Source organism: Calonectris borealis, chromosome 3, assembly GCF_964195595.1.
Source record: "Calonectris borealis chromosome 3, bCalBor7.hap1.2, whole genome shotgun sequence".
Classification (NCBI taxonomy): Eukaryota; Metazoa; Chordata; class Aves; order Procellariiformes; family Procellariidae; genus Calonectris; species Calonectris borealis.
The window spans coordinates 116,011,889-116,039,028 of record NC_134314.1 but is presented as its reverse complement, the minus strand read 5'-3'; the positions used below and the strand labels follow the sequence as shown (position 1 = coordinate 116,039,028).

The 27,140-nt window shown below is 47.8% G+C and overlaps 3 protein-coding genes across 6 annotated transcripts; 2 read left to right on the top strand and 1 right to left on the bottom strand.

Annotated features, from left to right (window-relative positions):
• Positions 1-18,981, top strand: GALM (galactose mutarotase). Of its 2 annotated transcripts, none has more exons than XM_075147517.1 (8): positions 1-323; positions 809-963; positions 3,764-3,970; positions 5,884-5,965; positions 9,699-9,840; positions 9,916-10,090; positions 10,581-10,695; positions 18,761-18,981. In XM_075147517.1, the coding sequence occupies exons 1-7, from the start codon at positions 128-130 to the stop codon at positions 10,659-10,661; spliced, it is 1,038 nt and encodes a 345-aa protein (XP_075003618.1). In that variant the 5' UTR covers positions 1-127; the 3' UTR covers positions 10,662-10,695; positions 18,761-18,981. The 2 variants fall into 2 exon arrangements, with proteins under 2 accessions (XP_075003618.1, XP_075003619.1); XM_075147518.1 differs by lacking the exon at positions 18,761-18,981 and adding an exon at positions 14,095-14,842 and having other exon boundaries at positions 37-323.
• On the bottom strand, positions 15,196-22,123 carry SRSF7 (serine and arginine rich splicing factor 7). 3 transcript variants are annotated; one of them, XR_012673205.1, is made up of 9 exons: positions 21,970-22,080; positions 21,448-21,631; positions 21,126-21,302; positions 20,167-20,241; positions 19,977-20,078; positions 19,557-19,610; positions 17,319-17,363; positions 16,578-16,724; positions 15,196-15,509 (listed from the first exon to the last, which is right to left on the bottom strand). XR_012673205.1 is itself a non-coding variant. In XM_075147520.1 (9 exons), exons 1-9 carry the CDS (start codon positions 21,995-21,997, stop codon positions 15,455-15,457), a joined length of 753 nt encoding a protein of 250 aa, XP_075003621.1. In that variant the 5' UTR covers positions 21,998-22,123; the 3' UTR covers positions 15,196-15,454. The 3 variants fall into 3 exon arrangements, 2 of the variants coding, with proteins under 2 accessions (XP_075003621.1, XP_075003622.1); XM_075147520.1 differs by having other exon boundaries at positions 16,689-16,724; positions 21,448-21,628; positions 21,970-22,123; XM_075147521.1 differs by having other exon boundaries at positions 16,689-16,724; positions 21,970-22,089.
• On the top strand, positions 21,718-27,129 carry GEMIN6 (gem nuclear organelle associated protein 6). Its single transcript, XM_075147519.1, has 4 exons — positions 21,718-21,896; positions 23,026-23,215; positions 24,049-24,194; positions 25,838-27,129. The coding sequence occupies exons 1-4, from the start codon at positions 21,817-21,819 to the stop codon at positions 26,211-26,213; spliced, it is 792 nt and encodes a 263-aa protein (XP_075003620.1). The 5' UTR covers positions 21,718-21,816; the 3' UTR covers positions 26,214-27,129.
• Positions 27,130-27,140: the final 11 nt, after the last annotated feature.

The window sequence follows — 27,140 nt, the reverse complement described above, 5'->3', positions numbered from 1 at the left end:
ATGTGACGGTTGTGACGGCCCTCCAGAGCTGCTCTACTCCGGGCCACCGTTGCTTCCTCCTGAGCGTCCTTCCCTGGCGGGGCCACAGCTCCTGCCGGCGGTGCCAGGGGCCAGGATTTGGGGAGCAATGACAGAAGTGAAGAGAGAGGTGTTCGGGCAGGTGCCCCAGGAGGAAGGAGGAGGAGTGGTGGAAAAGTTCATCTTAGAGTCGGACAGCGTGAAAGTGGAGATCCTGTCCTTAGGGTGCATAATCGCCGCTCTGGAGACGAAAGGCAGGGATGGGGAGTTTTCAGATGTTGTCCTAGGCTTTGACACTTTGGAAGGTGGGTTTAAATCTGTTTCTTTTAGAAAAAAAACTTAAAAAATAAATTCAGGCAATTTAACCAGCGTTTTCTGGTTTATTGCCACACTGCATGATTTGGCTTCTAAGGGTCCCCTCCAAATCATGGGCTGAACAAATACAACTCCTGCTGCCTGTCCTGGGTTCAGTGGTGGATGGAGAATGGGGACACTGGTGGCTCCAGGTTGCAGTGTGCCCCTCTAACGGGACGGCTGCGTCATGCTTTGACTGGCAGTGACAGAGGCCTTTTCTGCAAATCTGCAAAGAATACAAGATCCCATCAGGCTGTTTTAATCAAAGATGTGTATGACTAGCAAGCTGTGTGTCCTGTGAAACACTGGGACTGCAGTCACCTATTTAGTACTGTGCGGAAGCAGAGAGAGACACCTCTGAGTCCGTAAGCACACCTGGAGACCACCCATCCTGTCCCAATCCTTGCGTTTAACCATGTGCTGTTTTTCTGGCCAGGTTACATGAGGAAGCACCCTTTCTTCGGCGCCGTTGTGGGGCGTGTTGCCAACAGGATTGCGAAGGGGAGGTTCACCGTGGACGGGAAGGAGTATCAGCTGTTCCTCAACAACGGGCCCAACAGCCTACATGGAGGAGCCAGGGGATTTGACAAGGTGAAAATCAGGCTGGCGGGTTTGTGGGGTTGTGGCAAGAGGATATGATGTCTTCACTCCTGACCCTGTAGGGTTTTCTAGTGGTTATTGATTTGAATCAGCTCCCAGAAAATGCTGTGAGTGCAGGAACGGGGAGAAGTGAGACCCTGTGAGCTGCTAGGTCAGCTTGTCTTTGCCCAGGTGGCTTAGCAGGGCTCACTTATGTCATCCTTGGATGCCATGCAGAGGGTTGCTGTGCTTCCTCTGCCTTACTGCAGCCCTGAGGCCTCATAAGCCCAATTCTGACAGGGTTGTCCTGGGGCGAGCTGCTGCTCCCGCAGAGCCTGGATTAGAACATGGCGGTGAGGATCCAGCCTCATGCACAATGGAGGCTCCCAAGGCGCCAGCTGCACCGCCTCAGAGCGGGTACTGTAGTTGTCCCAGTGCCCAAAGAAACTTTCCTGGGGAACAGTGATCCACGCAGACTCATTTGTGCCTGCAGTTTCAAGGCTGTTACCTGCCCACAGCTCCTCCCAGAGTCAGAAGATCCTGGGTTTGCAGAAACGGAACATCATTGCTGCTTGCTTTTGACAGCACTCCCAAGTACGGGGAGAGCAGGGGGGTGCTGCAGGTTCAGTGCAGTTATTGCATTACCCTCTTCGGTGCCACTTTCATCCCAGTGACAGCATACCCCGGGCTCTCACTCTGACTCACAGCAGATCAGGCCTGCAAAATGCCCCAGTATCTCTGTGTCCCCTCCTCAGCCCTTTCCTGTGATCTCCTGAGATAAAATAACCTTTCCCTGGCCTTAGGGCACTCAACCCTTCCTATCTTCTCTCAAGAGCTGCTGTTGAAGTTCAGATACCAGCTACTTACAGGTAGTAAGAGCATCAAAGCATCTCCTCTCTTGAAAGCCTTGTTGATAACCCTGCTGATTGCGTAGCAGGCTCAGAAGTCTCTGCTTTCCTGAAGCCTCGGGCTTTGTCTGATCAAATGCATTTGTAACCAGCAAGTAGCTGATCCACCATTTCCCCAAAGGAACACATGTGAATGTGCTGGTGCAGCTGCTTTCCTGGGTTAATGTTTTGTTTCGTGAAAGGACATCCAGGCTGATGGAGCAAAAGTCAGCGTCTGGAAAAAAGCTCACTTATGGACAGCACAGTGCAAATTGGCATCATATCAGGATCAAACGGTCCTCAGCAGCCTTAGAAAAAAGGGAGTACTGGGGTGACTTGGCTGTTGTACCCCCAAAGAGTACAATTTGGTTTAAAGTTTCTTTATACACCTCTTGCCTCTTCCCCTTGCTTGCTGAAGGCACGCCAACTTGGTGGGGACAAGGCAGTGACACCTCCCAGCCAGGGCTTTGTGTCCTCCAGCCTGTGGGCATGCTCGGGCACCTGCTCAGGACCCACTCCAGCCAGGTAATGGTCACTGTGCAGAGACCTGTGGTCAGCCCTAACAAAAACAAGACATGCTGGCTCTTGGATGTGAATATCTTGGCCATCTTGTCAGTTTTTCCTGATCTTGCAGACCTCGGTGCTGTGGTTAGCGTGTGGTCTGATGACAAGGAAGCTTGCAGCCACTTTTGCGTGGCAGCAATATCTGACCACGCTGCTGAGGGACTGGGGGACTTCAGAAAATAACCCAATTAGCTTTAAAAAATACTGATATCTGTATGATTACTGGCCTTTAATAGCTTTTTCTTCAAATAACTCAAATAGAAACTCATATATAAAACCACAGCATCCCACAGCAGTGGGAGCTGCAGTCAAATTGCACTCAGTGCAGGAGGACCTGCCCTGCAGCCTGGTTATCACATTTGGCACCCTCAGTTCCCGTGTTTGGTGAAAATGTTGGCCTTTGACAAGTGCCCCAAGTTTGTGATCTCTGCACAGCACATGAAAGGGGTCATCTCAAAAGCATTATCTGTCCCCTGCCCCTAGATCTGTCCCCTGCCCCTAGATTTGTCCCCTGATTAGACAGTAACTATTCCTTAGGTAGATGCAAAGCTCCAGAGACTGGGCACCTCGCCTCTTGTCACACATCCGTCCTGCAAGGAGCTGAGACATCTGCTTAGTATCAGGTCCACGGCCAGGGTCAAACAGGCTGTCTGGGCAGCTGAATTTACAGTGTGCTGGCTTGCTTCGCTCGCCAGCAGGTTCGGCTCCTATTAGAGCCCTGGTCTCTGACAGGGGCAAGAAACAGAGAGGTCCCAGTTCTCTGGATTAGCACTGATGTGTGGATGTATCTGGTACTATTTAACCCAACCCCAGCCCCTAAACAGGAGCTCCTGGTGTGCATTTACATTGTCCTAGAAGCCAGCCCCGAGTTAGCTGAGCAAAGGGTGGCACCTTGTTGAGGCGACATTGCACACCAGGAGATCCATGGGAGGGGGAATAAGTCCAGCTGCAGGGCAAAAATCAAATGCGTGAACCTTCTTAGGCATGAAGTAACGCAGGCTAGGACAGACCCCCATCAGAACAAACTGCCTCATTTGTTTGGCTGCTCATTGGAAAACTTGTTCCCTGCTGCTGGCCGTGGCTGACCAAGAGCAGGCTGGTGCTTGTGTTTTCTCCCACTTCCCTTTTTCTTTTTGAACAAGGGGATATTGTTTTTTAGCCCTTCATAGAGAGAAAAAGATTATTTGGCCTTTTTTTTTTTTCTTCTAGGAGTAAGAGCAGGAAAGATGATTGAAAAAACCTTTTTTTCAGTGCATCATTCCTTGAGTACCTTTTGTCCCTGGGTTCAGCCCCAGCCTGGGGCAGGAGAGAAGGGCACCATGTTTCCCATGACTGTTCCACCAATAGCATGCTCCTTGCAGGTTCTCTGGAGCCCCCAGGTCCTCCTGAACGGCGTCTGTTTCTTCCGACTCAGCCCCGATGGTGAGGAAGGCTACCCCGGTGACCTGAAAGTCTGGGTGACCTACACGCTCAGCGGCGGGGAGCTGGCCATCAACTATAGAGCCCAGACCAGCAAGACGACACCCATTAACCTGACAAACCACGCATACTTTAACCTCGCAGGGCAGGTAAGCATAGGGAGATGAAGCCCGTGGAGGGACACTGTGCAGGGGAAGAAAGCCTGGGAACTCATGGGATGATCCATGGTCTTCCGACGGGAGTATTGGGACCAACATGCTGGTCTGGGGACACAGCATGCTTCTGGGGACACAGCGATGAGGGTTATCTCTATGCATCCTGGGCTGCATGCAGCCTGCGAGCTGGGACAGGACTGAATCACATAGATCTCAACTGAGGACGCGTTATCCCAGTGCATCGTGAATAGAGACATCCTATCATGAATATTAACTCTCCTTTTGTGTGTAACTGGGGAGTTTCAGTCTCTCCTGGTGGGGGAAGATTAGAGGAGGTGCATAACAGGCATGCCCTAGTGATGGACTGGCATTCCTTAGCTTTCTTCTGTTGGCGCTTCTGAGACAGCGTACTGAACCCTTGTGTGGATGGTGCAACTGAGATCAGGGCCTGTAGTGCCAGCCAGAGTCAGTGCAGCACCGAAATACCCAGGTCAAAATGGGGAGGAGTAACATCATGGAAAGGGGATGTGAGGCTGCCAAGGTTGCAGAGCGGGGCAGTAGCAGGGTGCAGAGGGCTCCCACACACCAGTCCAGGGTCCTGCCAAGTAGACGGGCACTGTATTGCAGCTGCGTTTTAGTCTCACTGTCGTGGTTTAACCCCAGCCAGCAAATAAACCCCACACAGGCCGCTTGCTCACTCACCCCCTCCGGTGGGATGAGAGAGAGAATCGGGAGGGCACAAGTAGGAAAGCTCCCGGGTTGAGATAAAAACAGTTTAATAATTGAAATAAAATTAAGTAGAACAGTAATAATAGCAATGATAACAACAACAATATTCTGTTATATACAAAGCAGGCGATGCACAATGCAACTGCTCACCGACCGCCGACCCGCGTGTCATGAATGGGGGCGACCCCATTGGCCAGCTGGGTCCACCACTCCGGCTGTGCTCTCCCCCACCCCGCGCCGGTGCAAGCACTGCCCAGCAACAACCAAAGCATCAATGGGCCATCAACGCTCCTTTCATACCAAACCCAAAACACAGCACATCCCCCAAGCTACTGGGAAGAAAGTTAACTCTGTCCCAGCTGGAACCAGGACACTCACCCTGTTTATAACTGGGCTTGGAGGAAGTGGATCTGGGAAATAAAATATTGCTGGGCAGAGCAAGAGGATGAGACAGTGCAGTCACACATGGATGTGAGACAAAGACCCTTAAAAATGTTAGTGAGAGACATCCCAGCCCCTCCGTGCAGGAGGTCTGTTCAGACTACTGCCCTAATAATGGCTGTGCAGTTGTTAGTTTACCCTCTTTTTGTCGTAGTGGTACAGTAATATCAACACCTACAGCATGCAACTCAGGCGTGTTTCCAGAGGAATGGGAGACCTTTGGGCATGAAATTGCTGTTCAGATTAGACAGTGAAGTGCAGGCTCAGCTTTGATCCTGCTCCCCTTCCAGCCTAGCAGGTTCTCTGCCAGCATCCCCAAGGCTGCAGGAGAGGAAAGAGGAGTGCAACCCCCTGCGCTGCAGGAGATGAGCCAGGAGGATGAGTTGCGCTTCCCTACGCTTGTTTCCTTCCCCTTTTGCCCGCTGCTGTGTGCTCAGCAACCAGCGTGTTTTGGCTAGTCAATCTGCAGGGTGGTAGTGCTTGGTGAGGTACAAGTTCAGACTGATAGTCTCGGCCCTGAAGGATGTACAGCTCCTAGGTCCCATGACGGTTTTTGCCTGTGCTGGTACCTTTGTCCTGTGCCCAGGGTCAAGTTGGGATGATGGCCAGGAGGTCCCTCAGGCACTGCAGATCAGCTGTAGCACCACCGTGGGCAGTCACTTTCCGAGTGTGCTTAGGGCTGCTCGAATGGTGGAAGGGCCGCAGCAGGAGTCCCAGTATTTCCCATCCTCCTGCAGGGCTCACGGGATATCTATGACCACGAGATTTCTATTGAAGCAGATTCCTACCTGCCTGTGGACGACACCAAGATCCCTACTGGTGAGTGGTGCAACACCCGCGGCACATGGTGGAGGCGGTTTTACAGATGAGTGTTTGTGGGTATCGGGGAACAGCACTGCCTGGCATGGGGGAACACACCAGGACCCAGGGGGCCACAGGCACAGCAGGATCCTCACCCATGGGCACAGTCCCACAGCACTGAGCAGAGTGGGCAGAGCCAGGTGCTGGTAACAGGGTCCATCACCAGCCCCGGACCTGGAGAGGGGGTGGACCAGAGTGTGTCCAGGGGGTGCAGGCAGGAGCAGCAGGATATGGGGCCAGAGGCAAGTGGGATGTGAAGGCTGCAACTTGGGTCATAGAATCATAGAATCATTAAGGTTGGAAAAGACCTCTAAGATCATCGAGTCCAACCATCAACTCAACACCACCATGCCCACTAAACCACGTTCCTAAGCGCCTCATCTACACGTCTTTTAAATACTTCCAGGGATGGTGACTCCACCACTTCCCTGGGCAGCCTGTTCCAAGGCCTGACCACTCTTTCAGTAAAGAAACTTTTCCTAATGTCCAATCTAAACCTCCCTTGGCGCAACTTGAGGCCATTTCCTCTCATCCTATCGCTAGTTACTTGGCAGAAGAGACCAACCCCCACCTCGCTACAACCTCCTTTCAGGTAGCTGTAGAGCGCGATGAGGTCTCCCCTCAGCCTCCTCTTCTCCAGACTAAACAGTCCCAGTTCCCTCAGCCGCTCCTCATAAGACTTGTTCTCTAGACCCTTCACCAGCTTCGTTGCTCTTCTCTGGACACGCTCCAGCACCTCAATGTCCTGAGGTGAGGGGCCCAAAACTGAACACAATATTCGAGGTGCAGCCTCGCAGGGTTTGCCTGCTTTTCTTCCTCCAACAGTTCGGCTTTATCATACTTCTCTACTGGGATTTTCCACATGACGTCAAGGTCTTACTTCCATAAGATCAGCCCATGCTCAAAGTCCACAGAAAGCAGGAGAATTCGTTTCTTAAGCCTCAGTAAAATGTGAGAGATGCAAGCAGCCTGCTCTAGGCACAGGGCTGCTGTCGATTAATGCGATGGCACGCCAGGACATAGTCAGACTTCCTGATCTGGAGGGCAGCTCCCAGGCCCAGCGCTGAGCTCTAGAGCTGCTGCGATCTCTGGTGCTCAGGAGCCCAGCATTGTCCTTCCCTGCAAGAGCTGGCATTACTGGCGGGGAGGCTGAAGACACAAAACCAGCACTTTTCTTTCTTGTCTTTAATGTCCTGCATGGCTAAAAGAAGAAAGCCAGTTAAGGAAAACAGCATGTTTTGCATGCTAAGCAGGGTAATTAAACAAAGGTGGTAATGCTGCTGTCTCCAGCCTCAGCACGGAGAAGCGAGCTGGCAGCCTTTTGCACCTGGTCTTGATTCAGGGGGTAAAAAGGAGAAAACGGGGCTTTCTAGTTTTCTTTTTTATTTCCCCACCACTTCCACTCTGTTCCTCCCCATAAACAGTCAAGCCGCTAAGTTAAATAATCTGAACAAGCTGGGACAGGGAACACATTCCCCATACCTGCAGGAGAGCCAGCACCGAACACTTGAACTCGGCAATGGTCCCACTGCTGACAAGGGGGCAGCTTGCTTTGGGTGGCGTGACTTCAACCCTCCCACCGCACTGCTCCAACACCCACTTTTCATTTAGCGTAAGTGACTCTGCTGAGTTGCAGTAGGACTTGATCTAATTGCAAAATGAATCTGATACCAAGTTTTATTGTTTTTAAGAATGAAAAGCATTATTTAAAAAAAAAAAAAAGCTGATTTTTTGGCTTAATTTTTGAAAAACATGAAATAGATTAAAATAATCAAAAAAGTGGACTTCTAGATTTGCTCCTAAATGATGGCTTTTCATCCAGGCCAGCTGGCTTAGAGGAATGGAGCTTGTCAGAGTGCAGATGCTGAGCCATGGCAGGCAAGGGTGCCATGCCATGCCAGAGGTCTCTGGAGGACAGAGTAGTGGTGGGAGCACCAAGCAGCTGGTCTGAGGCATAAATGCTGGGAAGGCTGTGCTCCTCAGTGCAGCTAGCATCAACGGAAGAGAAACTGGGTGTGGGGCGGGTTGTGTGCCAGAGGGCTGCATGAGTCTGCGGAGCGGTTTCTGGTAAGCGTAGGCTCTGCTGGAAATGGCAGAGCTTGTTCCCCTCACGCTCTTGCAGGGCTGCTTTGCTAAGTGCACCTTCTGACTTCAGGAGGGAGAGGAAGAGAGGCTTTAAAAAGCAGAAAAAAGAAAGCAAGAAAACTATTTAGCTCAAGTATCTGCTAAAACCAGAGTTATGTCTGTGTTCATGAACCCAAACCCTGTGCGTGCATGCATCGGCTTGCACCTGGAGGAGTTTGTCTCCCAGTCCAGGCAGCTTTTGCTCAGCTTGGTGTGTCATGCCTGGGCTCAAGCCGGGGAAGAGCTTAAGGCCATACCAAACTCACTGCCCTGTGTCTCCCCACTTTCACCATAGAGCTGTTTCACATCTTAATTGCGGCTGGCTTGCTGCCTCTGCTTTTTGCAGTTCTCTCTTGGTGTTTTGGGTAAAGGTAGCGTTTGAAGCTGATAAAACTGTGTATAGTCTTAGCCCTGGGGTGAAGACGAGATTTGTGCAACTATTAAAGACAGAGCCCTTGCGAGCAATGGCTGCTGTATTTTACATAAGTGCCTAAATCAAAATGTTTTGGTTTTGTTTTCAAGGTGTTTTTCCACCCCACAGCTGAATTCAGTAGATGCGCTCCTTTTAGATAGGATCAGAAGCCACAGAAATGTGCTGTTTGTCAGGTGGAGACTGATGTATCTCAAGGTTTGCAGAGCAGAACCGATGCAGAGCCACAGCCAAGCTGGGCGTGTGACTGCAGTGAGCAGAGCACAGCACATGAGGCTGGCAGTGGGGCTGGGATGCCCGCACACTGCCATCCCCGACACTGGCAGCTGCCTGCTGACCCTTGGAAACCTCTCCCTTTAAAGAGGGGTAGGAAAATGGGACTTTAGAGAAAAATCCCCTCCCCTGCCCTTCCTTTCTCACTTCCCCCATGCCAAACCCCTTGCCTTTGGGTTGGGATGGCTGAGTTTTGCACTGTGTTTAGTATGTCTTAGGGTTGTTCTCACTGCAAGAGCTATACCACAGGATGCTACATCCCCACAACAGGCCTTGAAAAAAGACTTGAGAGAAAATGCTGGTTTTATGGTCTTAAACCTTTTTTTCCTGAAACAATGCGCTGAGGAGGAGGGGACTGGTCCCAGTATATAGCCCATATTCAGCATCCCGGCAGGTGGGCCACCTTCGTGGCCATCTCACGGATGTTTGTTGAGAGATCTGGGAAGATTCATTTATTTATTTAGAGAGAGAGATAGCATATGTATATAAATCTTATGCATTTATAAATATCAATAGCTAATAAGTTTTGGTTTTATATTAATTAGCTTGTATAGTTACATATACAAGCTCCCCCTCTTGTTTTCTGGCTCCTTGGTTTTGCTTTGTCCCAGCTAAGCACAGCAATGTCCCCGGGGGCTGCCAGCTCTGCTGGGGGACAAGGTGGTGATGTCCCAACCCGAGTCACAGTGGCCACAAGGCAAGCTTGCTTGAAGCAGGGCACCACGCTTCAGAGACAAGGATCGCAAACGGCTTAAAACCCTCTGCTCACCAAAGCAAGGGATCTCAACCCTGCGCAGGAGCCAGTGCCACGGGTGTTTGCTGGTGTGTGGGTGAGCGGCTGACACTGTTGTTCTCCTTGCCCAGGGGAGGTGGCCGCCGTGCAGGGCACCAGCTTCGATCTCCGGCAGCCCGTGGAGCTGGGGAAGCACTTGCAGAAGTTTCGCCTGGATGGCTTCGACCATAACTTCTGCCTGCAGCAGGCGCAGGCTCGACGCCTTGTGGCCAGGTAGGCTGGGACCCCAGCAGAGGCGGGGCACCCAATTGGCCAGTTCTTTGGCATCCTCCACCAGCATCTCCCCAGGGCTCGCCACCCGCCCACTGGCAGGGCCATGGAGGTTCACACCACCCAGCCTGGCATCCAGTTTTACACCGGGAACAACCTGGACGGCTCCCTGAAGGGCAAAGGCGCTGTCGCGTACCTCAAGCACTCGGCTTTCTGCCTGGAAACCCAGAACTGGCCTGATGCCGTCAACAAGGTGAGCCGTGCCCCCACCCCTGGGAGCTGCTCGGGTCCTGCAGCAGGGGACCATACCACTGCCACCACCCACGTCTCTGGAGCGTTAAATATATGAATGGAGTCCATTTGGCAAGGGGACTCTTTGTAGACACCAGAACTGAGGCAGGCACAGGTCACAGCATCCTGTGGCATTAGGCAGGGGGCAGCCAGCGCAATAGGGACCAGCCCTGTGCAGCCCAGCTTTCCAAGGGCACAGGGTCTAGAGCAGAAGACCCCACCGGGGCCTTGCCATGTCCTCCCCACAGGGTCTGAATTCAACCAGGGGGAGGACTCGGCCACTCAGCCAGCAGGCAAGTAATGGGCAGATAAACACTGCTGCTGGAAATACCTGGGGGGAGCTGTGGGACACCACCCCAGGAAGGCCGAGGGGATGCGGCCATGCCCTCATGACCCTTTCTGGTCCGGTGGTGTGCGCTGACAATCGCTGATGTGCTGCTGCCTCTCCCCAGCCCCACTTCCCCAATGCCCTACTCCAGCCGGGCGAGGAATACAACCACACCACATGGCTCGTGTTCAAGTTGGCCGCTTAAGGAAAGGGGATGCTGACTCCTACCACCAAGAGGGGTAAGTGCCTCTAGCACGTTAGCCAGACATCCTGCCAGGCGCCGAACGGCACTTTCAAACTACCCTGGGAGATGCATCCCATTTGGGAACTTTTTTCCTCCTTTGGTTTTCACCCGTGGTTTCTGCTGGCTTTAACTCCTGTCACCATCTTTGCCGCTATGTGGTCTGTGCAAAGCTGTCGTGTTCTTTCCAGCCTCACCCTGGGCATTAGGTTTTGTTTCACAATAAAAATGCACTGAAAACACCTTGTTTAGAATCATAGAATCATTAAGGTTGGAAAAGATCTCTAAGATCATTGAGTCCAACCGTCAACTCAACACCACCATACCCGCTACACCATGTCCCTAAGCGCCTCATCTACACGTCTTTTAAATACTTCCAGGGATGGTGACTCCACCACTTCCCTGGGCAGCCTGTTCCAAGGCCTGACCACTCTTTCAGTAAAGAAATTTTTCCTAATGTCCAATCTAAACCTCCCTTGGCGCAACTTGAGGCCATTTCCTCTTGTCCTATCGCTTGTTACTTGGCAGAAGAGACCAACCCCCACCTCGCTACAACCTCCTTTCAGGTAACTGTAGAGCGCGATGAGGTCTCCTCTCAGCCTCCTCTTCTCCAGACTAAACAACCCCAGTTCCCTCAGCCGCTCCTCAGAAGACTTGTTCTCTAGACCCTTCACCAGCTTCGTTGCCCTTCTCTGGACACGCTCCAGCACCTCAGTGTCCTTCTTGTAAGGAGGGCCCAAAACTGAACACAATATTCAGGGGGCGGCCTCACCAGTGCTGAGTACAGAGGCATGATCACCTCCCTGCTCCTGCTGGCCACACTATTTCTGATACAGGCCAGGATGCCGTTGGCCTTCTTGGCCACCTGGGCACACTGCCGGCTCATGTTCAGCCGGCTGTCAATCAGCACCCCCAGGTCCTTTTCCTCTGAGCAGCTTTCCAGCCACTCTTCCCCAAGCCTGTAGCGTTGCCTGGGGTTGTTGTGGCCCAAGTGCAGGAGCCGGCACTTGGCCTTGTTAAACCTCATACAGTTGGCCTCGGCCCATCGATCCAGCCTGTCCAGGTCCCTCTGCAGAGCCTTCCTACCCTCCAGCAGATCAACACTCCCGCCCAGCTTGGTGTCGTCTGCAAACTGACTGAGGGAGCACTCGATCCCCTCGTCCAGATCATTGATAGAGATATTGAACAAGATATTGAACATGTTTAGGGACATGGCATGTCACCGCTCAAAACTACAGCAGGAGAGTATCTAGCAATATTTATGTGGAGCATGTGGGAAGGCTGATAAAGTTGTGGTTGTTCATTACAACATCAGCTATTCCCAGCAAAGTGCTCTGAGCTGCGCTGGCTGCTGCTCTCTCCCTGCCACTGACCTGCCCCACAGCTTGGTGTCAGGTCATCAAAGGGTGCCCTGCCCCTCCCATGCCAGGAAACAGGGCAGCCCTCACGGCCAGAGCCGCCCAGTCTGACAGCAGCATTGCGATGGCACGGGTATGCAGTGGTCACGCAGAATAGCTTTGTGGAGGATGGTGTGCTGGGATTATCCCAGCTGGCTGCCCTGGCTTCTCTGGCTTAACTCCTATTTCGAAGTCAGCAGCAATAGCTGCACAAGAGCATCTTCTGCGCTACGCCTTGGCTGCTGAAGTGAAGCGGGTGCATCCATCTATAGTCTTGAATATACAACTGCAGGAGGAAAAACCATCATCTTAATGTTGTGTTTCCACATGAAATATATATCATCCCCAAAACCATGTAACAGGAGCCTGTCAGATGAAAACCTCCATGTTTCTGAGGTTTCATAAAAAATGGGCACAAGCCGGGGGATGGCAGTGCCATTATATTAGGGAGCTGGCACCCCTCTCCCCAGGGACACGGGGGTAGCCAGCCCTCGGGCCAGGCACCCCATACCAGGCACCGCAGCCTGACTCCCACCTTTTCTTGCCATGCTGCTGCTGAAGGGGCAGCACAAGCCCCGGCTCCCACTGGCAGATTGTGGCCAGGGCCCGCAGCACGCCAGCATGCTTCCTTGGCTGCAGAGCAGTGGGAATGATCTTGTCCCCAGTGGAAGTGCCTGGTCATTGGGCTCGCAAATGCGACAGACCCATCACGGTCAGTTCTGCCCCCTGACCCCCAAAACAAACACCCCGCTACTCTCCTGCAATGCCCCGAGTGCAGAGACGTGCACAGTGATCACACATTATGTGGCTGCAGTTCATACTGTGTAAGGACTGGTATCATTTGGAAAATAAAGGCCAGCTGATCCAAGCTCAGGACACACTAGGTTGCAAACCAGGGGCAGAAGCACCATCACCCCTATGAGAGTGGGGTTTGCCTACCGCACTAGAGACCTCGGGTACGCATCCCCTTGCCCCCCAGCCCCAGCCAGGCTGCACAGGGTGTGCACACCCCACCCAGAGGCACAGGGCCAAGGGTCACAGCAGCAGTGGTCACACAAACACACCCCTGCCCGGGCATCTTTTCCAAGAGGTCTCAAACACTGATTGGAATTTTTGGTGAAATCCTACCAAACTCAGGCGAGAGCTGGAGCTGCGCAGCCTGCTCCAAGGATGACGACTGGAGCTGAGGGAGGCAGCACAGCCCACCTTCAGTTTTGGTTGCCTCAGCTGCACAGAAGTGTGGACGCCAGATTTGCCACTGCTCCCTCTGCACCTCAGAAGTGCTGGCTGCCCTTGGTAGTGGCCACAGCCGCAGGCAGGGCCGCCCCCGCCGGCACAGCCCTGCCTCCTTGCTCAGGAGGGCTGGGTTTAGAAGAACCCCGGTCCCCTACAGAAACCCAGGCTCCTCTGCTCGTCTTCCATACTGTCTCTGGGTACTGACAAACAGGTACCAGCACAGCTGTCGTGTTAGTCTGCAGGTTTATTGTGGAGTAGGTTTGCCGTAAGAATACAGAAGAGAAAAAAGCTGATCAAATTCCAGAGCAGCAGCATATGTGTGCCTCTTGCCAGGTACGCTAGAAACCAGGCAGGCAATGCACAACCAATAAATGTTCCAAACACAAGTCACAGGCTTTGGGCATTTCTCCTAAATCACTGCAGGGCAGCATTTGTGTCACTCCTCACTCTCCCACTGCGGCAATGGTGGAATTTAATGGATATTGCCAGAATATCGATCATTGCACCCAGTAGATGAAATGCTAATCCCCATCGCTGAGCGCCATGGGAGTGTCCAGGCAGACACGAAGCACCACAGCAGTTAAGACTAGGCATAAAGGCCAGACGATGCTGCAGCATGACAGTATGTTCAACATCTGGACTCTTTACTCATACACTGAAAAAGCTCCATAAAGTCATTGTTAACAGGAAACCTGTTTTTTGAAAATCGTGGGTTACCCAAGGTGTGACGGAAGTTAACCTTGTAATTTTTTTTTTCATTTCAGATGCTCTGCTGTGGTTTACATATTAGAAGCCAACTGCCGTGACAGATTTCATAAGCAGCCCAAATAGGCCTCACTTTCCATTTCGGCCTTGTTTACTGCCGAAACTGGCCTTTATTTCTGCTAGATAGCCCACCGCAGTAAAAAAACGTTTGCTTTTTTCCCCTCCGCCTACCAGTTTGTTTGTTCAGTCTGATACTGTTTCCAGTCTTTTGCTGTGATCTGTGTCAACAAAGTGCCTTATCATGCAATTCTTGACTACAGAATGAGGACAAACACCGTTTGACATACCTATACACAAATAATTAATCCTGCAGGTGTGTATTTGCTGTAAGAAATTAGCTTAATTCAACAAAATCGTCTCCAGGATCTGGACTACTTTAAAACCATACCAATTTCTGTGAAGCTGGTTAGAATTCCTGAGGTCAGCTGCGAAAATCTTTCACTTTAAGGAGGAAAGTTTGAGTGAGCTGCAGAAAGACTAGTAACAGCTTTCTTTTGCCTCTCAAACACATTTTCCTAAGGTCCTTCAGAAAGTAGGTCAGAAGACCTTACATCTTCCCTCAAAAAAGGAAAACATGGCTTGGGACATTTTAAGAAGTTTTCTTTATATTAATAGCCTAATGAACTAAAAAATGCAAGAAGCGAAAGTAGCAATCGTCAAGTTATTAATGATTTCTATTATGTTTAGAGGTTTCTGCAGATGTTATTCGTTTACAAGATGTCAGTGTTTTGAATAAAAGCTCATCCTTAAATTTTTGGGCATCTGGTATCACAACTAGTCAAGCACCAGAGAGTAAGCTTTGCAGAATAATTAGATCAGGGAAAAAAATGAATGCCCGCTAAATATCAAAAAGGAAGAAAAAGGGCATATGCAAATTTTCAGCCATCTGCAGACAGAGATGGATTTTAAATTCCATTTCAAAGCAAGCAGAAACTGATCCTTTCACCAAAGACCATTCAACAATAAATGTGAAAAGTGACTAGTTGGAGAAGACACTGATATTAGTCATTCCCATTTTAGACATTTTTCATCCACATTACATGACACACAGCTAAAATTACCCAAATGTTAACAGAAGCAGCAGGGTTACTACAGAGAAATTTTAGTTAAAAATACACATTTTATTTCAATGTGCCAATAAAAAAGTCCCACATTTTCATATCACAGGAAGTTAATTCATACAATAAAAAGAGACCTGTGCTAGTCTATTGGTGTGACTAACTCAGAAGACCCAGATCATGCCAAATTTTAGTTGATATACTCTTCTATCTACATTCTTACATTTACAAAGACACCACAAAATCCCTTATAATAATGTAAGCAAAATAACTTTCTTCCTAAAAGATTAGCTTCATAACTTTAATCCATTCTTTCAGGACTTGCACTTCTTTGAGGGCTTCCTGACGGTGAACGACTGAAAGGAAAAGAACCCACAGTTAACATTTCAGTAGTCATTTGGGATTCACAAATACAGGAAAAAGCAACAGGATACCTAGACTACTCCAGCACCCTTTAAGCACCCTTTTTTAATAAAATAACCAATCACTATTGACAAAGTTAATGGGTTGATGATTTAATGTTACAGATAACACATTTATTTTATTTTTTTTTTTACTTTCACATTTTCGCATTTCTCTACTGTTATTTTTATAATACAATTTAAATGTGATCATTGTAAAGTCATCCAAAGGGTACTACTAATAGTGACCTTCATGGAGGCAGGATACTTCTTCACTGTTCTGATACAGCAGTTTGTCAAAACCTATTATGGTGATCACTCAGCATTTATGAGCATTTATTGAAGTCCCTTGTGATTGTTTGTGAGGTTAGACTACACACAGCCACATTTTTAAATGAAACAAACCTAAGTGTGGAAGTTCTATAAATATGTAAAAAAAAAACCCCAAAAACCAAAAAAACAACCAACTTGCAGGGCAGAAAGATCACCAAGGCAAGGGACACATCATGGCAGGTCTACAGCTGTTCTTACTAGGATATATCCCCTCCCTGCAAATCCTGAACACTAAAGTTGTAAAAATGAACTATTAAAGAATTCAAACTAAGGAAAATAATGCTGCTGATTCTGTCACTACACATATATGCATAAACACAGAGAGATAATTATTTACCAACTTATTGGGAAAAAAGATAATCTGAGTAACAGCAGTAAAAATAACAGGCTCGATCTTCCATTCCTGACTGCTATGCCAGGTTACTCCACGCTATCTTCCCCAATCTCACTGTAGCCTTTCATGAGACTCAAAGCTGATTCCCATATTTATTCTGTGCTTTAAGCTCACCAGTAGAAAGTCTCTGTGCAATAAAACTGTTAGTGAACTGAAATGAACACAGGAGCAGACAAAGGCAAGACGTAAGACTGCTACGTAACCAGTATCCCAAGGAATTATTACCACATACATATTACCATATATAAAACCACAATCACAAGATTATTTCTGTTGAAGAGATCTCGGCAAAATACCTTTCCAGTATTTTCCTACAAGCAGCAGTCAAACTCCTCAGCAGAGATCACTGCAGATACTAAAATGCCAGCTCTACGGAGCCTACGTTATTAGTAGGGAGATCAACATACCTTCTCTTTGGAGATGGTGATCGGGACTTTGACCGACTGTCAAAATAGAATATCATCAATGCAGCTTACAGGTCAAATGGAAGTTTATATTCAAAAAAATAAACATCTTAGACAGCAATGGAATTATTATGGGAATCTAGCCAGAAGCTCTTTAAAATGGCAAAATTTTCAAATCAACTTTTACTCTGACAGGGATTCTCAATTCATTTAGCAAGGAGATTAAATTTAAGCAACTGCCTTCAGTAGAGAAAACAGGAAAACAAGGGGTAGTACTGAGGTGAGACTTGGAGAAAAGAAACATCCTCACAGATTCCTGCTGTTCTACCAATAGCATTAATAAAGCTGAAGTCCTTTATCTCATGGATAGAAAAGCTTAACAGAACTAAGCACAAAGCCACAAAAAAATCAGTGCTACGTTGGAAACTACAAAGAGTTAATGAAAACAAAGAGATGGGTAAGGAACATATTCCAAATAGCTGCAGAGGAAATTTTATAATCTCCGTCATACCGCAAACCGATTAGCTGGGCACCCATGTTTGGGGGATTTTTTTTTAAAGGACCAGGCTCTGTTAGTCATGCAAACCTAATACTGAATTCCAGATACTGCAGGCTTTATCTCTGTATGCTTACCTCTTAGCCGGCGAGCCAGATTTTGATCTGCCATGAGACCTAGACCTACAAGATGAAAAAAACACAGCTCAGCAGGGAAACTGGTAGCATGCATGTTCCCACATTTGAGACAGCAAGATTCACACTAAATGTGTAAGAACTGTCATGTTGAACAGACAGAATCCTGCAAGTTTCCAGGGCTTTTCCTGCTAAGTTTCAGAAGAAAGCTTTTTAAATGGATACTGCACGTGTTGCTCTGTACTTTGGTCCCTGGCTGATGATTGGTGTTTGCTGATGCAGGTGGCAGGAATACATGAACAACCCAAATCCTGACCAGTATTTTCACAAAGCTAATAAAAAGCCATGCTCTAAACTTGCAAGTTTTTAGGCTTGAGTGACATCTACCACTACAGTTGAAACTGGCTGCAGGCAGCATGCTCCTACAAACATCTTCTCCTCAGTGCACTTTATCCTACATATGCACTTGCTCAAAATATTTTTTTAAATCTGTCTGAACTTAACCCTTGTGAAAAGACTGTCAAAAATGTCGGTCTTTGAGATAAGACTGGTGCACCATAAGAACACTAATACTGCCTAAAAGAATAACGGAAATTTTTAGGTTCCCAGACGAAGTGTTCTACTTTCCACATCCAAGGCTTTCCACTACAACTTCCAGATGTACACTTTGACGCTGTCAAACCAGAAAACATCATGTAATACTTATTCAGTCTGTCTATGAATCAAGAGCCTGTCTCTGGGTGCTATGCATTCCTTTGATTCTTCTGTAAAGAAACTATTTTTCAATTGCCTCATGGAAGTTTAACAGTGACTTCATTAGAGTTAAGCACCAATATTTTCCCACTTCTCTGTACTTGTATGTCTGTAATTTCCTCTGCCTCAGTCACTTAATCTCTACTTAAAATGAAAGGTGTCACATAAAAGAGTCTAGAAATTTCACTAAAAGCAACCTTTACATTGCAGAAAACCATCCTGGTACTAAAAAAAGAAAACAACAGTTGTAAAATCAAGATGTTTTTCTCTTTGAGAGCCTATTGACTGTAGCTGTTTTCTGCTCATCACTAACAGTGAACAGTGATGAGCCATGGTTAAATCACATTGGAACAACTGGTATTAAAATTGAACATATTTTAGCAACAAGCTAGAGAAAGCGTACTTGGTCAGTGAAAGGCATTGCTCTACTGCCTCAGGGAATTCTCTTTTTACTAGCTTCTGGACTGTTCGTGTGAGTTTCTGCTCTTAACTAAGCCATCTTCTGGTCTTCTCTCCATTCCCTAAAAACTCCCGTCATTGCTAGGAGACTCTCAGAAAATGCCGCCACTAGCTTTCAACACTGAATCTCCCATCTTCAGCTGTAGGCTTTTCCACTTACTCCCTTCAGCTAAAGCGTCCCTTTATTTTTTTGTGTTTTTTCATGGTTGACTATTATGTTATTTATTTCACAGAGCAGCCATCAAACCAGAACAGCAGGCCCGGGAACGGGCTGGGGCAAGAGCAGTACCATCTCCTTCAGAGCAGAACTTCAATTTACTCATGTTCTCCTATGACAGCTTGCCGAGGACATCCAACCAATCTATGTCAGCCATGCTGCCTGGACAAGGTTGCACAAAGCACAAGCTGCATTCACTTACTATGGAAGGATTAAACTACAACTTCAGAGAACGAATGACATCCTGTGTTCCTTTGAAATTTGATCGTTACTCTTGTGACACATTTGTTGGTAGAAAATAATTCTGACAGGTGTTTATCTCAAATTTAATTCAGCTCCTGTAGACTGACACGTTGTTATTCAACAGAGCTGGAAACAGCTCTAATGCTCACGGCACTAGCAAGCCCTTCATGACTTGCCTGGCTATATGCATTAGTGCTTTAACACACTACTAGAAGGGCATCCTGATTTCTCTGACAAATAATGGGAAGAATCCACAATCTCATGTGTTCTACACAAAGAAAAAGAAAAAAACTTTTCAGATTAATTCCAAATTTGTTTGCTATGATAGCTGTTAATGCAATCTGATCAAAACAGTACTTGTGATGACTATCGGGATCTGGATATCAGTTATATGTAAAACAATAAAAAGAGAAAGAACAATCTTCTGCATTGCTTTTTAAAACTACAGACCCCTAAGTGAGTGGAGAGAAAACATAGCTTTTTCTGAAAATGTTAACAGCTGTTAGAAAGCCTAACCAGACTTTTGAGCAACTTTTACTAAGTATCCACAGTCACGGAAAACATCTTACCTGCTTCGGGGCCATGTAACAGATCTGGATCTAGATCTGGATCTTGATCTAGACCTGAAATAAAAAATTAAGATAAATTAAAACAAAATCAAAGAAGCCAACTCAACCAGAAGTGATGACAATTACAGCACTACTTAGATTAATGTCTACACGTTGAACATAAAACCTACATGACTATTAAATGCTTTAGACATCAAAACTCATCATGGTATATGCAGCTGTTCTCAAAAATACCTGTATTACCATGCCTGTAAATTCAACTAGGATTATCAGAAACTTTCTAAAGCATGCTAAAGTCTGATTTCTAGAGGTCAACACCTTTTGAACTCTGCTATCCAATACCTTTTTGAATCCCCTAACTAAAACAAAAACCAACAACAAAACCAAAACACACAACCTATTAAAATTACTACTAATTACCTTGATCTCTTCAAGGAACCTGATCGGGACCGGCGAGGAGACACAGATCTAGACCTACGAGGAGAAACGGACCGGGACCTACGATAGGAAGCTGATCTGGACCTGCAAAGAAGTCAATTAAAGAGTTGTACAAGTGTAGTTTTTTCAAAGCAAAAGAAGCAAATAAGATAAGAGACAAACTTAAGCACACCTCCTACCACGACTCCGACTGCGTGACCGAGAATACCTTCTTCCTCGGGACCTTGAACGGGATCTAGACCGGGACCTGGTTTTAGGTTAGAGAAAAAAGGTATCAGGAAACAGCTGCAGCAATCAGTGCACGTGAGGCCCTGCTGAAGTCAAAACTGATTTCAGACAACTAAAGAACTAGCATCTGTCAGTTGGAAAAATCTCTGGGCCTACTTGTCTTGAGCATTTTACTACCTAGAAAAATGTTAAAAGCTGAATTACATTGCAGAATTACATTAGAATAGAAAACACTGTAATGCGTATTTAAAATAAACCTTGCAAGTTTGCAGGTCGACCCTCTTTGGCCCAAGGTCTAGCAGATCTAGACGATCTAGAAGTATCTATAGCCGATCGCTGCATCTAGGTGTTCTCTTCAATCTAACGACGATCAAACTGACAGCCCAATGAGCCAGGGTGAGGCTTGATTGACGCAAGAAGATTTTTCTAGGTGGGAATGTGGTCAATCTGGTGTTCCTCTTTCTAAACCGGAGGGGGGCCCCCAATTGAAAGCCAAATTTACTGTTACGGCGATCACCGTCTCAAATTTTCTGCCCTTAAAGAATAAGGTGAAGCTACGTGTAGATGGCTCGAGGGGATCTGGCCTCTTATGCTGATCACCTCAAGGTCTAGGAGGATCTTAAGTGTCGGATTTGCAAGGCGCCTCAGCATGAAATCTTAAGGCTCGTGACATTCTGAATCAAGGCGACTGACTCAAACGAAGAAACCTGAAAGGTTTTGACCAGGTTGATTATTAAGATATTAACATTTGATAGAAATAGCAACAAATTGTAATATACACCTATACATTTATTCTAGCGTTAAAATTTAAAGAAAACTGGTGTAACATTCTGTTCTTTGCTAACAAGAGCTACACAAAAGTGAACTGGCGAAGCAACCCAGCCACTCTGGCCCCACACGTACCTGCTCCGCCTTCGGCGACTATAGCGGTGACAATCATAAGCATAGTGGCCTTTCTCACCACACTCATAGCATCTGTCATTAGGGTCAAAGGGGCGCCGTGCAGGAGGCCTGTCGTAACGGGAGCGACGAGGCATCCCTGTTGACACTTCCACTCTAACCCTCGAGCCACATATCACCCTGTAACAAGTCCATGATGGCTCTAAGTTAATCGTTACTGTTTACGGCACAACTACAGGAAGGAGAACCAGAAAGAAAACCCTGATTCTCTCTCTGGTATTAAAACCGGCTGTAGCTCCTGCAAACATTTGAAATGCACACGTACTTCCCATCAAGTCCACGGACAGCATCTTCAGCATCCCTCGGGTCTTCAAACTCCACGAAGGCAAACCCCGGCGGGTTCCTCGCGATCCACACGGTTCTCAGGGGCCCGTAGTAGCTGAAGGCTCTTTCCAGCTCGCCTTTGCCCGCGCCCGTGCCCAGGTTCCCCACGTACACCTTGGTCTCTGCTGAGAGCGAAGCCGGTGTCAGCGCCGGGGAAAGAGCCGGGTCACGCGGCGCACGGTAAGCGGCGCCCCCGCCCCGCCCCGCCCCCCTCGGGCGCCGCCATCTTGTTTGCGCGGCCCGCTCCCGCCTTCACCACGAGCAGCGGCACGCGCGGGCGCACCCCCTCCCCCACCGCCGCTGACGCAAAATGGCGGCGGCGACAACGGCAGCAACGGCCGCCTCTCCTTCCTTCCCGCTCACCGACCGACCGCCGCTTCGCTCCCCGCGGTACTCACCCCTTCCGCAAACCTCCCTCCCCTCCGCGAAGCCGCCTGCCACTCGCGACGCCCCGGGAACTCACCGCCTCCATAGCGGCCGTAACGCGACATCCTAACGGCTCCGCCAACCGCCTCTCCGCGCGCACGCGCCGCCGCCCGCGCCTGCCCCCTGCCCTCCTCTCCCTCCTCCCCCAGGCAGCGCGCGGCTGCGGCGTGAGGCGGCGCGCATGCGCGCGGGGCCGTGGCGCGCGCCAGGGGGCAGGGCGGGCAGCGGGGCGCCGGTTGCCACAGCGACGGCGAGGTGCGGCCGATGGCGCCTGCGGGGGGTTGAGAGGGGCAGCGTCAGGGCCGGCGCGGGCGGCGGCGGGGGGTGGGCTCCTGCTCCTCTCGCGGCCTCGGGAGTCGCCCGGTAACCGCTGCGCTACCGAGGGGAGCTTCCGGCAGCGGCGGGACCCTGTGATGAGCGAACGGGACCGCGATGGGAAGCCGCCTCCGGAGCGAAGGCCACCAGCGCCTGAGTAGCTGAATCCAGTGGTATAAGCCATTCATAAATAATCCCCATAGGACTGTGGAAGATGAATTGAAACTTCACAAAAAAAAGGAAATTACCTCCTTAAGCCTGCAAAAGACGACTCTCTCATTTTATACATTGATATTTTTTCTGTTATGCTTGCAAAATCATTGCATGCTTGCTTTCACTTAAATTACTGAAATGATGGCTGCTTGTTTGCTTCATCCATAGGAAGCTTTTCATTAGTAGTCTTAAAATAGCAGCTTTTGGCGGGGGTGTGTGTGCAGAAATCAAGTTTCTCACCTTCACAGCTGCAAAGGAAAGCTTGTAAAGACAACTCAAAACCAGGGAGCAAAAATATCTTATTTTTATAGAACAGATACACACAGCATGCATCTCTACCTATTTATGCGCAAAGATTGCTTGAAGAGGCTTGAGCCATGATTTTGCATACTGAAGTTAGCAATCTGGCAGGAGCATCCGCAAACCCTACTTCAGTGAGGCAGAATGCAGTACACCATGTGGATTTGAGTGCCACGTGCCCCGCCTCCTTGTTTTGCAATCTGGCTTCATAGATATAAACCTATATATAATCTATATGCACACCCATATTTATAAAACACTCCAGATCTCAGGATTTCCCTGCCTCAGAAGCTTCCAATTTCGCGCTTAAGAAATCCCTACGCAGTCGCGGAGGAGCCGTTCAGTCGCAGCAGGAAGCGGCGGTCCCGCCAGGGAGTACAGCGGCCCGGGCCTGGGCCCGGGCCCAGGCGCCCTCGGCAGGGCCGGGAACCGAGCGTCCGGCAGCTACCGAGTTGGTGAGTGTGGATGCGGGTGCAGGGCCAGAGGGACCCGGGGTGCTCCCCTCTCCTGCCCCCGAGGAGCCTGGCTGCTGCAGCGGGGGGAGCCGGGCGGCCCTCCCTGCCGGGTCCAGCTCGCTGCCCGTCCCGCCGCCTGCTGCTTCAGCTGGGAGCAGGCAGGCATTGAAGGGGATGGCAGCGCCAGGGAGCCTGGAGGGAACTAAGGAGGGAGCTTCCTCCAGCCCTTTGTCTTCCCTGCACTGCGCTGCCCCCATCTCCCTCCAGCCCTTCGCGGAGCGATACTGGGGTGGAGGCAAATGCTCATGTGGCCCCAAGCTGAGACGGGGTGGCTTTCCTGTCATTACCAGTAGTTCCCAGTACGGGGAAAAGAGTGGAATAGCGCTTGCTGCTCGCCCTACCGTAGGGGATGAGGATAGAGCCGGGACCCGGGTGGATAATGCTCGTCCACAGGCAGTGGAAGGGCTTGGACACAGAGGATGTGCCAGTATACAGAGCAAAGGCGGTAAACTTCAGCCCTCAAGGGACAGGGATCCCGAAGGTTTTGTAAGAGGGCAGAGCAATAAATGGAATGTTTAATGCAATGGGAAAGTGTTAAGTTAGCAGAACAGTGATTTTTGAGGCTTTGCTGTGTGCCTTTAAAAACAAGTGAAGAGGGGGGGAAATTACAGAACTGCAGCAATATGCAAATCACTTGTGTGAACGCTTTTAAAAAAAGTAAATTGTGCTTAAGATGAATGGAAGATCTTTACATGGAGGCAAACTCAGTTCTGACGTGAAGGGCAAAGCAAAAGGATTCATTGCTTCTTCTAATTGTTCTGGTTATTTTCTAGGTTCTGGATGTAGGAAATATGAGTGACTGGCAGAGGAAAAGCCCTCTAGACTGGGAAACGTATGTGAACAAAATGGTGAAAGTTGCTGCAATTGAGAAACATGAATATGAAGGATGGGTCTTAACAGTTGATCCAGTTTCTGCCAGGTAAGTACCAAAGCTTTTGTTTCTCTAAAGCTAAGAGAGAACAAGTTTCTCAGGAAGAGAGAAGATCCCAAGACTGAAGCAAACTTATCTGGAGCAAAAACCGCGTTTTGGGGCTGTGTCCTGTTTTTTTAATTGGCAAGGCCTAAGAGAAAGCACTATCGTAGTTGATGAGGCCAGTTCACCTAAATCCATTTTAATCTCATTGGACTGGTAAGTTTGGGGAACAGATAATATCTGGATTCATGCTGACTTTATTGTGGACCTGAGGTTAGTACTTTAAATGATATCCACGTGTTCAGGACCACTTTTAATAATATACCAAGCTCTGCTTCACAAAGAGAGCAGGAATGCAGGAATGTTTTTAATGCTTTAGGTGTTAAAATCCTTATCCTCTGTCCAGAGTTCTCACATCATGCCCTGCTTTCCCCTCCAGCCGGACACCCATGAGGGTGTAGTGGCTGCTTTGGAGAGGAAGCAGGGAAAATCAGCAAGGGCATTGGACAGAAAGTGCTACCACAGGTCTCTAGTATGTCAAGTGAGTAACTTGAAAACAGGGTTTGAATGGCAGAATGCACCAGGGAATAGGCAGAAATTTGGCTCCTTGCTGCCAGAGCTTCTTCATACCTTTTTGGTTGTGAGCTTGTCCCATATCAGCACAAGATGAAGGCTAGAAAATAAAACATCCAGCTTCTGATGTGTTTCAGAAGAATTGGTTGTTGCTTCAACTCTGGAGTAGCTCCAATACTCTAATCTTCTCTTGGAGTTGCTTATCATTTTGGTAGGAAAGCTGCATGCAGCTGTAAGTGATTCTGGGGATGGCCCAGGCTAAAATCAAGGCATATTTCATTGATCTTTTCCCAAAAAGTCATTACTTCCACTAATGGTGGCAACAGTAGATTAGCAAAGTGCTGACATCAAATTCTGGAATTTTTCTTCCCACAAGAGGAAGAAAATGGTTTCTGATCCTCTTTGTTGATATATGGGGAAGAGATCCTAGAAATATGAGAAGGTACCTTCCTACCTGTATTTTAGGACTTCTGGGATGTAAGTGCCCTTGGGAAAAGAGCAGGCTGCACAACATGAGCCTGAACCTGCTGTGGTGTGTTCCCATTGTAATACTCAAGCTACAGTTTTCAGTTAAGAAACTAACAACACTCATTTTAAAAAAAAGATGTTCTTTTAGTAATGTTCAATAATTAAATATTAATAATTTGTCATTAAAAGATTCTGATGATGTTAGCTGCCACCATTGCCTTCAGCATTCAAAGTGCTGAATGTATGAAGGTATCACTGTTTTTAAATGTTGGAAGACTTAAGGTTCTTTAGCAAGGTTGGGAATGCTGCACAAAAATATTTAGATTCCCAACCCTGATTTTAATGTACATTTTGCTTTTTTAAAGTAACGTTCTGCTTGATAGTATCTGGAGTAGTTTCACATTCAAGGCCAGAAGTTACCCGCAAAGCCCCACATTTTCAGTATTTTAAGGGTATAGCAGCATGCTTTTCAAGAAAAATGGTGGGTACTCGGTATTGCCTAAATACCTGGGTTACGCTGATGAGCACTCATCTCCGAGAACCTTGGCCTGTGTTTCTCAGTCTTCAGTTAAGTACAGTGACTCATAACATCCTTCTTTCCATGGCAGTATTGTCCTTGCAGTATTCCTGGAGAATGAAAAAGTGTCCATATCAGTTGTCTTGGGCCATGCTGTCCAGGAGGTCAAAATACTGAAAGAAGGGGATGATGAAATGAAGCAACGGCTTTCTTGCATATTTGCACCTGAAGAAAGCAAAGCCTACAGCCCAGAGGAACTCGAAAAGAGGAAGAACGACTTGAAGACTTGGCTAGAAAGAAACCACATCCCTGTAACAGAGCAAGGTGAATTGGGAAGAACGCTATGCGTGGCAGGGTTATTAACTATTGACCCACCATACGGCCCAGAAGAGTGCAGCAGCTCCAATGAGATTATTCTGTCTCGGGTTCAAGGCTTGATACAGGGCTATCTTGAAAAACAACAGTGATGTCTGCTGATTAAAGCAGTTGTCTTTAGGACAACTGTTGGTTCCACCCACCCTATTTTAGGAACTGTCCTGGGTGTTAATATTCACTATTTGCAAAAATGCTGGGTTTAGGTACTTTTGTCTGATTTTGTATGTTAAGAAAGGGATAAAACAAGCAGTATAAACTAAAAGCACGAAGCATTTTCCATGCACTATTTTTTATTAAAAGCAAGCCATTGGATAATGATGATGTATTAAACTGATATATCAGTTTACTATATCAGTATGAAGCTGATATATCAGTTTAATAAGTATTTTTTGTAACAGTATTGTGAAAGATGATATATGATAAATTTAAACTGTGTTTTCCTCTGCCTTTAAAATTAACTTAATTAATTATCTAGTGGTGTAGGCATGTTTATTTGAACTGCTTCCCAGAATTTTTTTTTTCCAGAAGGAGAATTGTGACACTTGAATTTCTCAAACCAGATGAAAAATTGTTCAGAAAGCTGTTTTGTTTTTTTTTTTTCCACAACTGTTCTCCTGTTTTAGAACATGAATTATAATGTAGGTCCAAGTTTTAAAAAATATTAGGGAAAGCTAGCAGGCAAATCGCAGGTTTTAAAACATTTCCTATCTATGTTATTTTAGAGCAGCAGTGATTGGAAGACCTTTGTTCCTTAGAAAGAGAATTTCTTGCAATTCAGTAAGTTTGTGTTTCTTAATGCTTTGTTTCTAGTTTATGGCAACACACAATGCAAGAATCATTATGTGATTATTCCTGAGATTATTAATCCAGTCAGGAGCCTTTAGAGCCCTCATTTATCTCTTAGTGCATTGATTTGTTCTGTCTTATGAGACAGCACCAAAACACGTTAGTGTGCTCAAATGCATTTGAAAAGTCTGGCTAACCCTTGTTAATAAAAGGCCCTCCTCATTCCTGCTGTG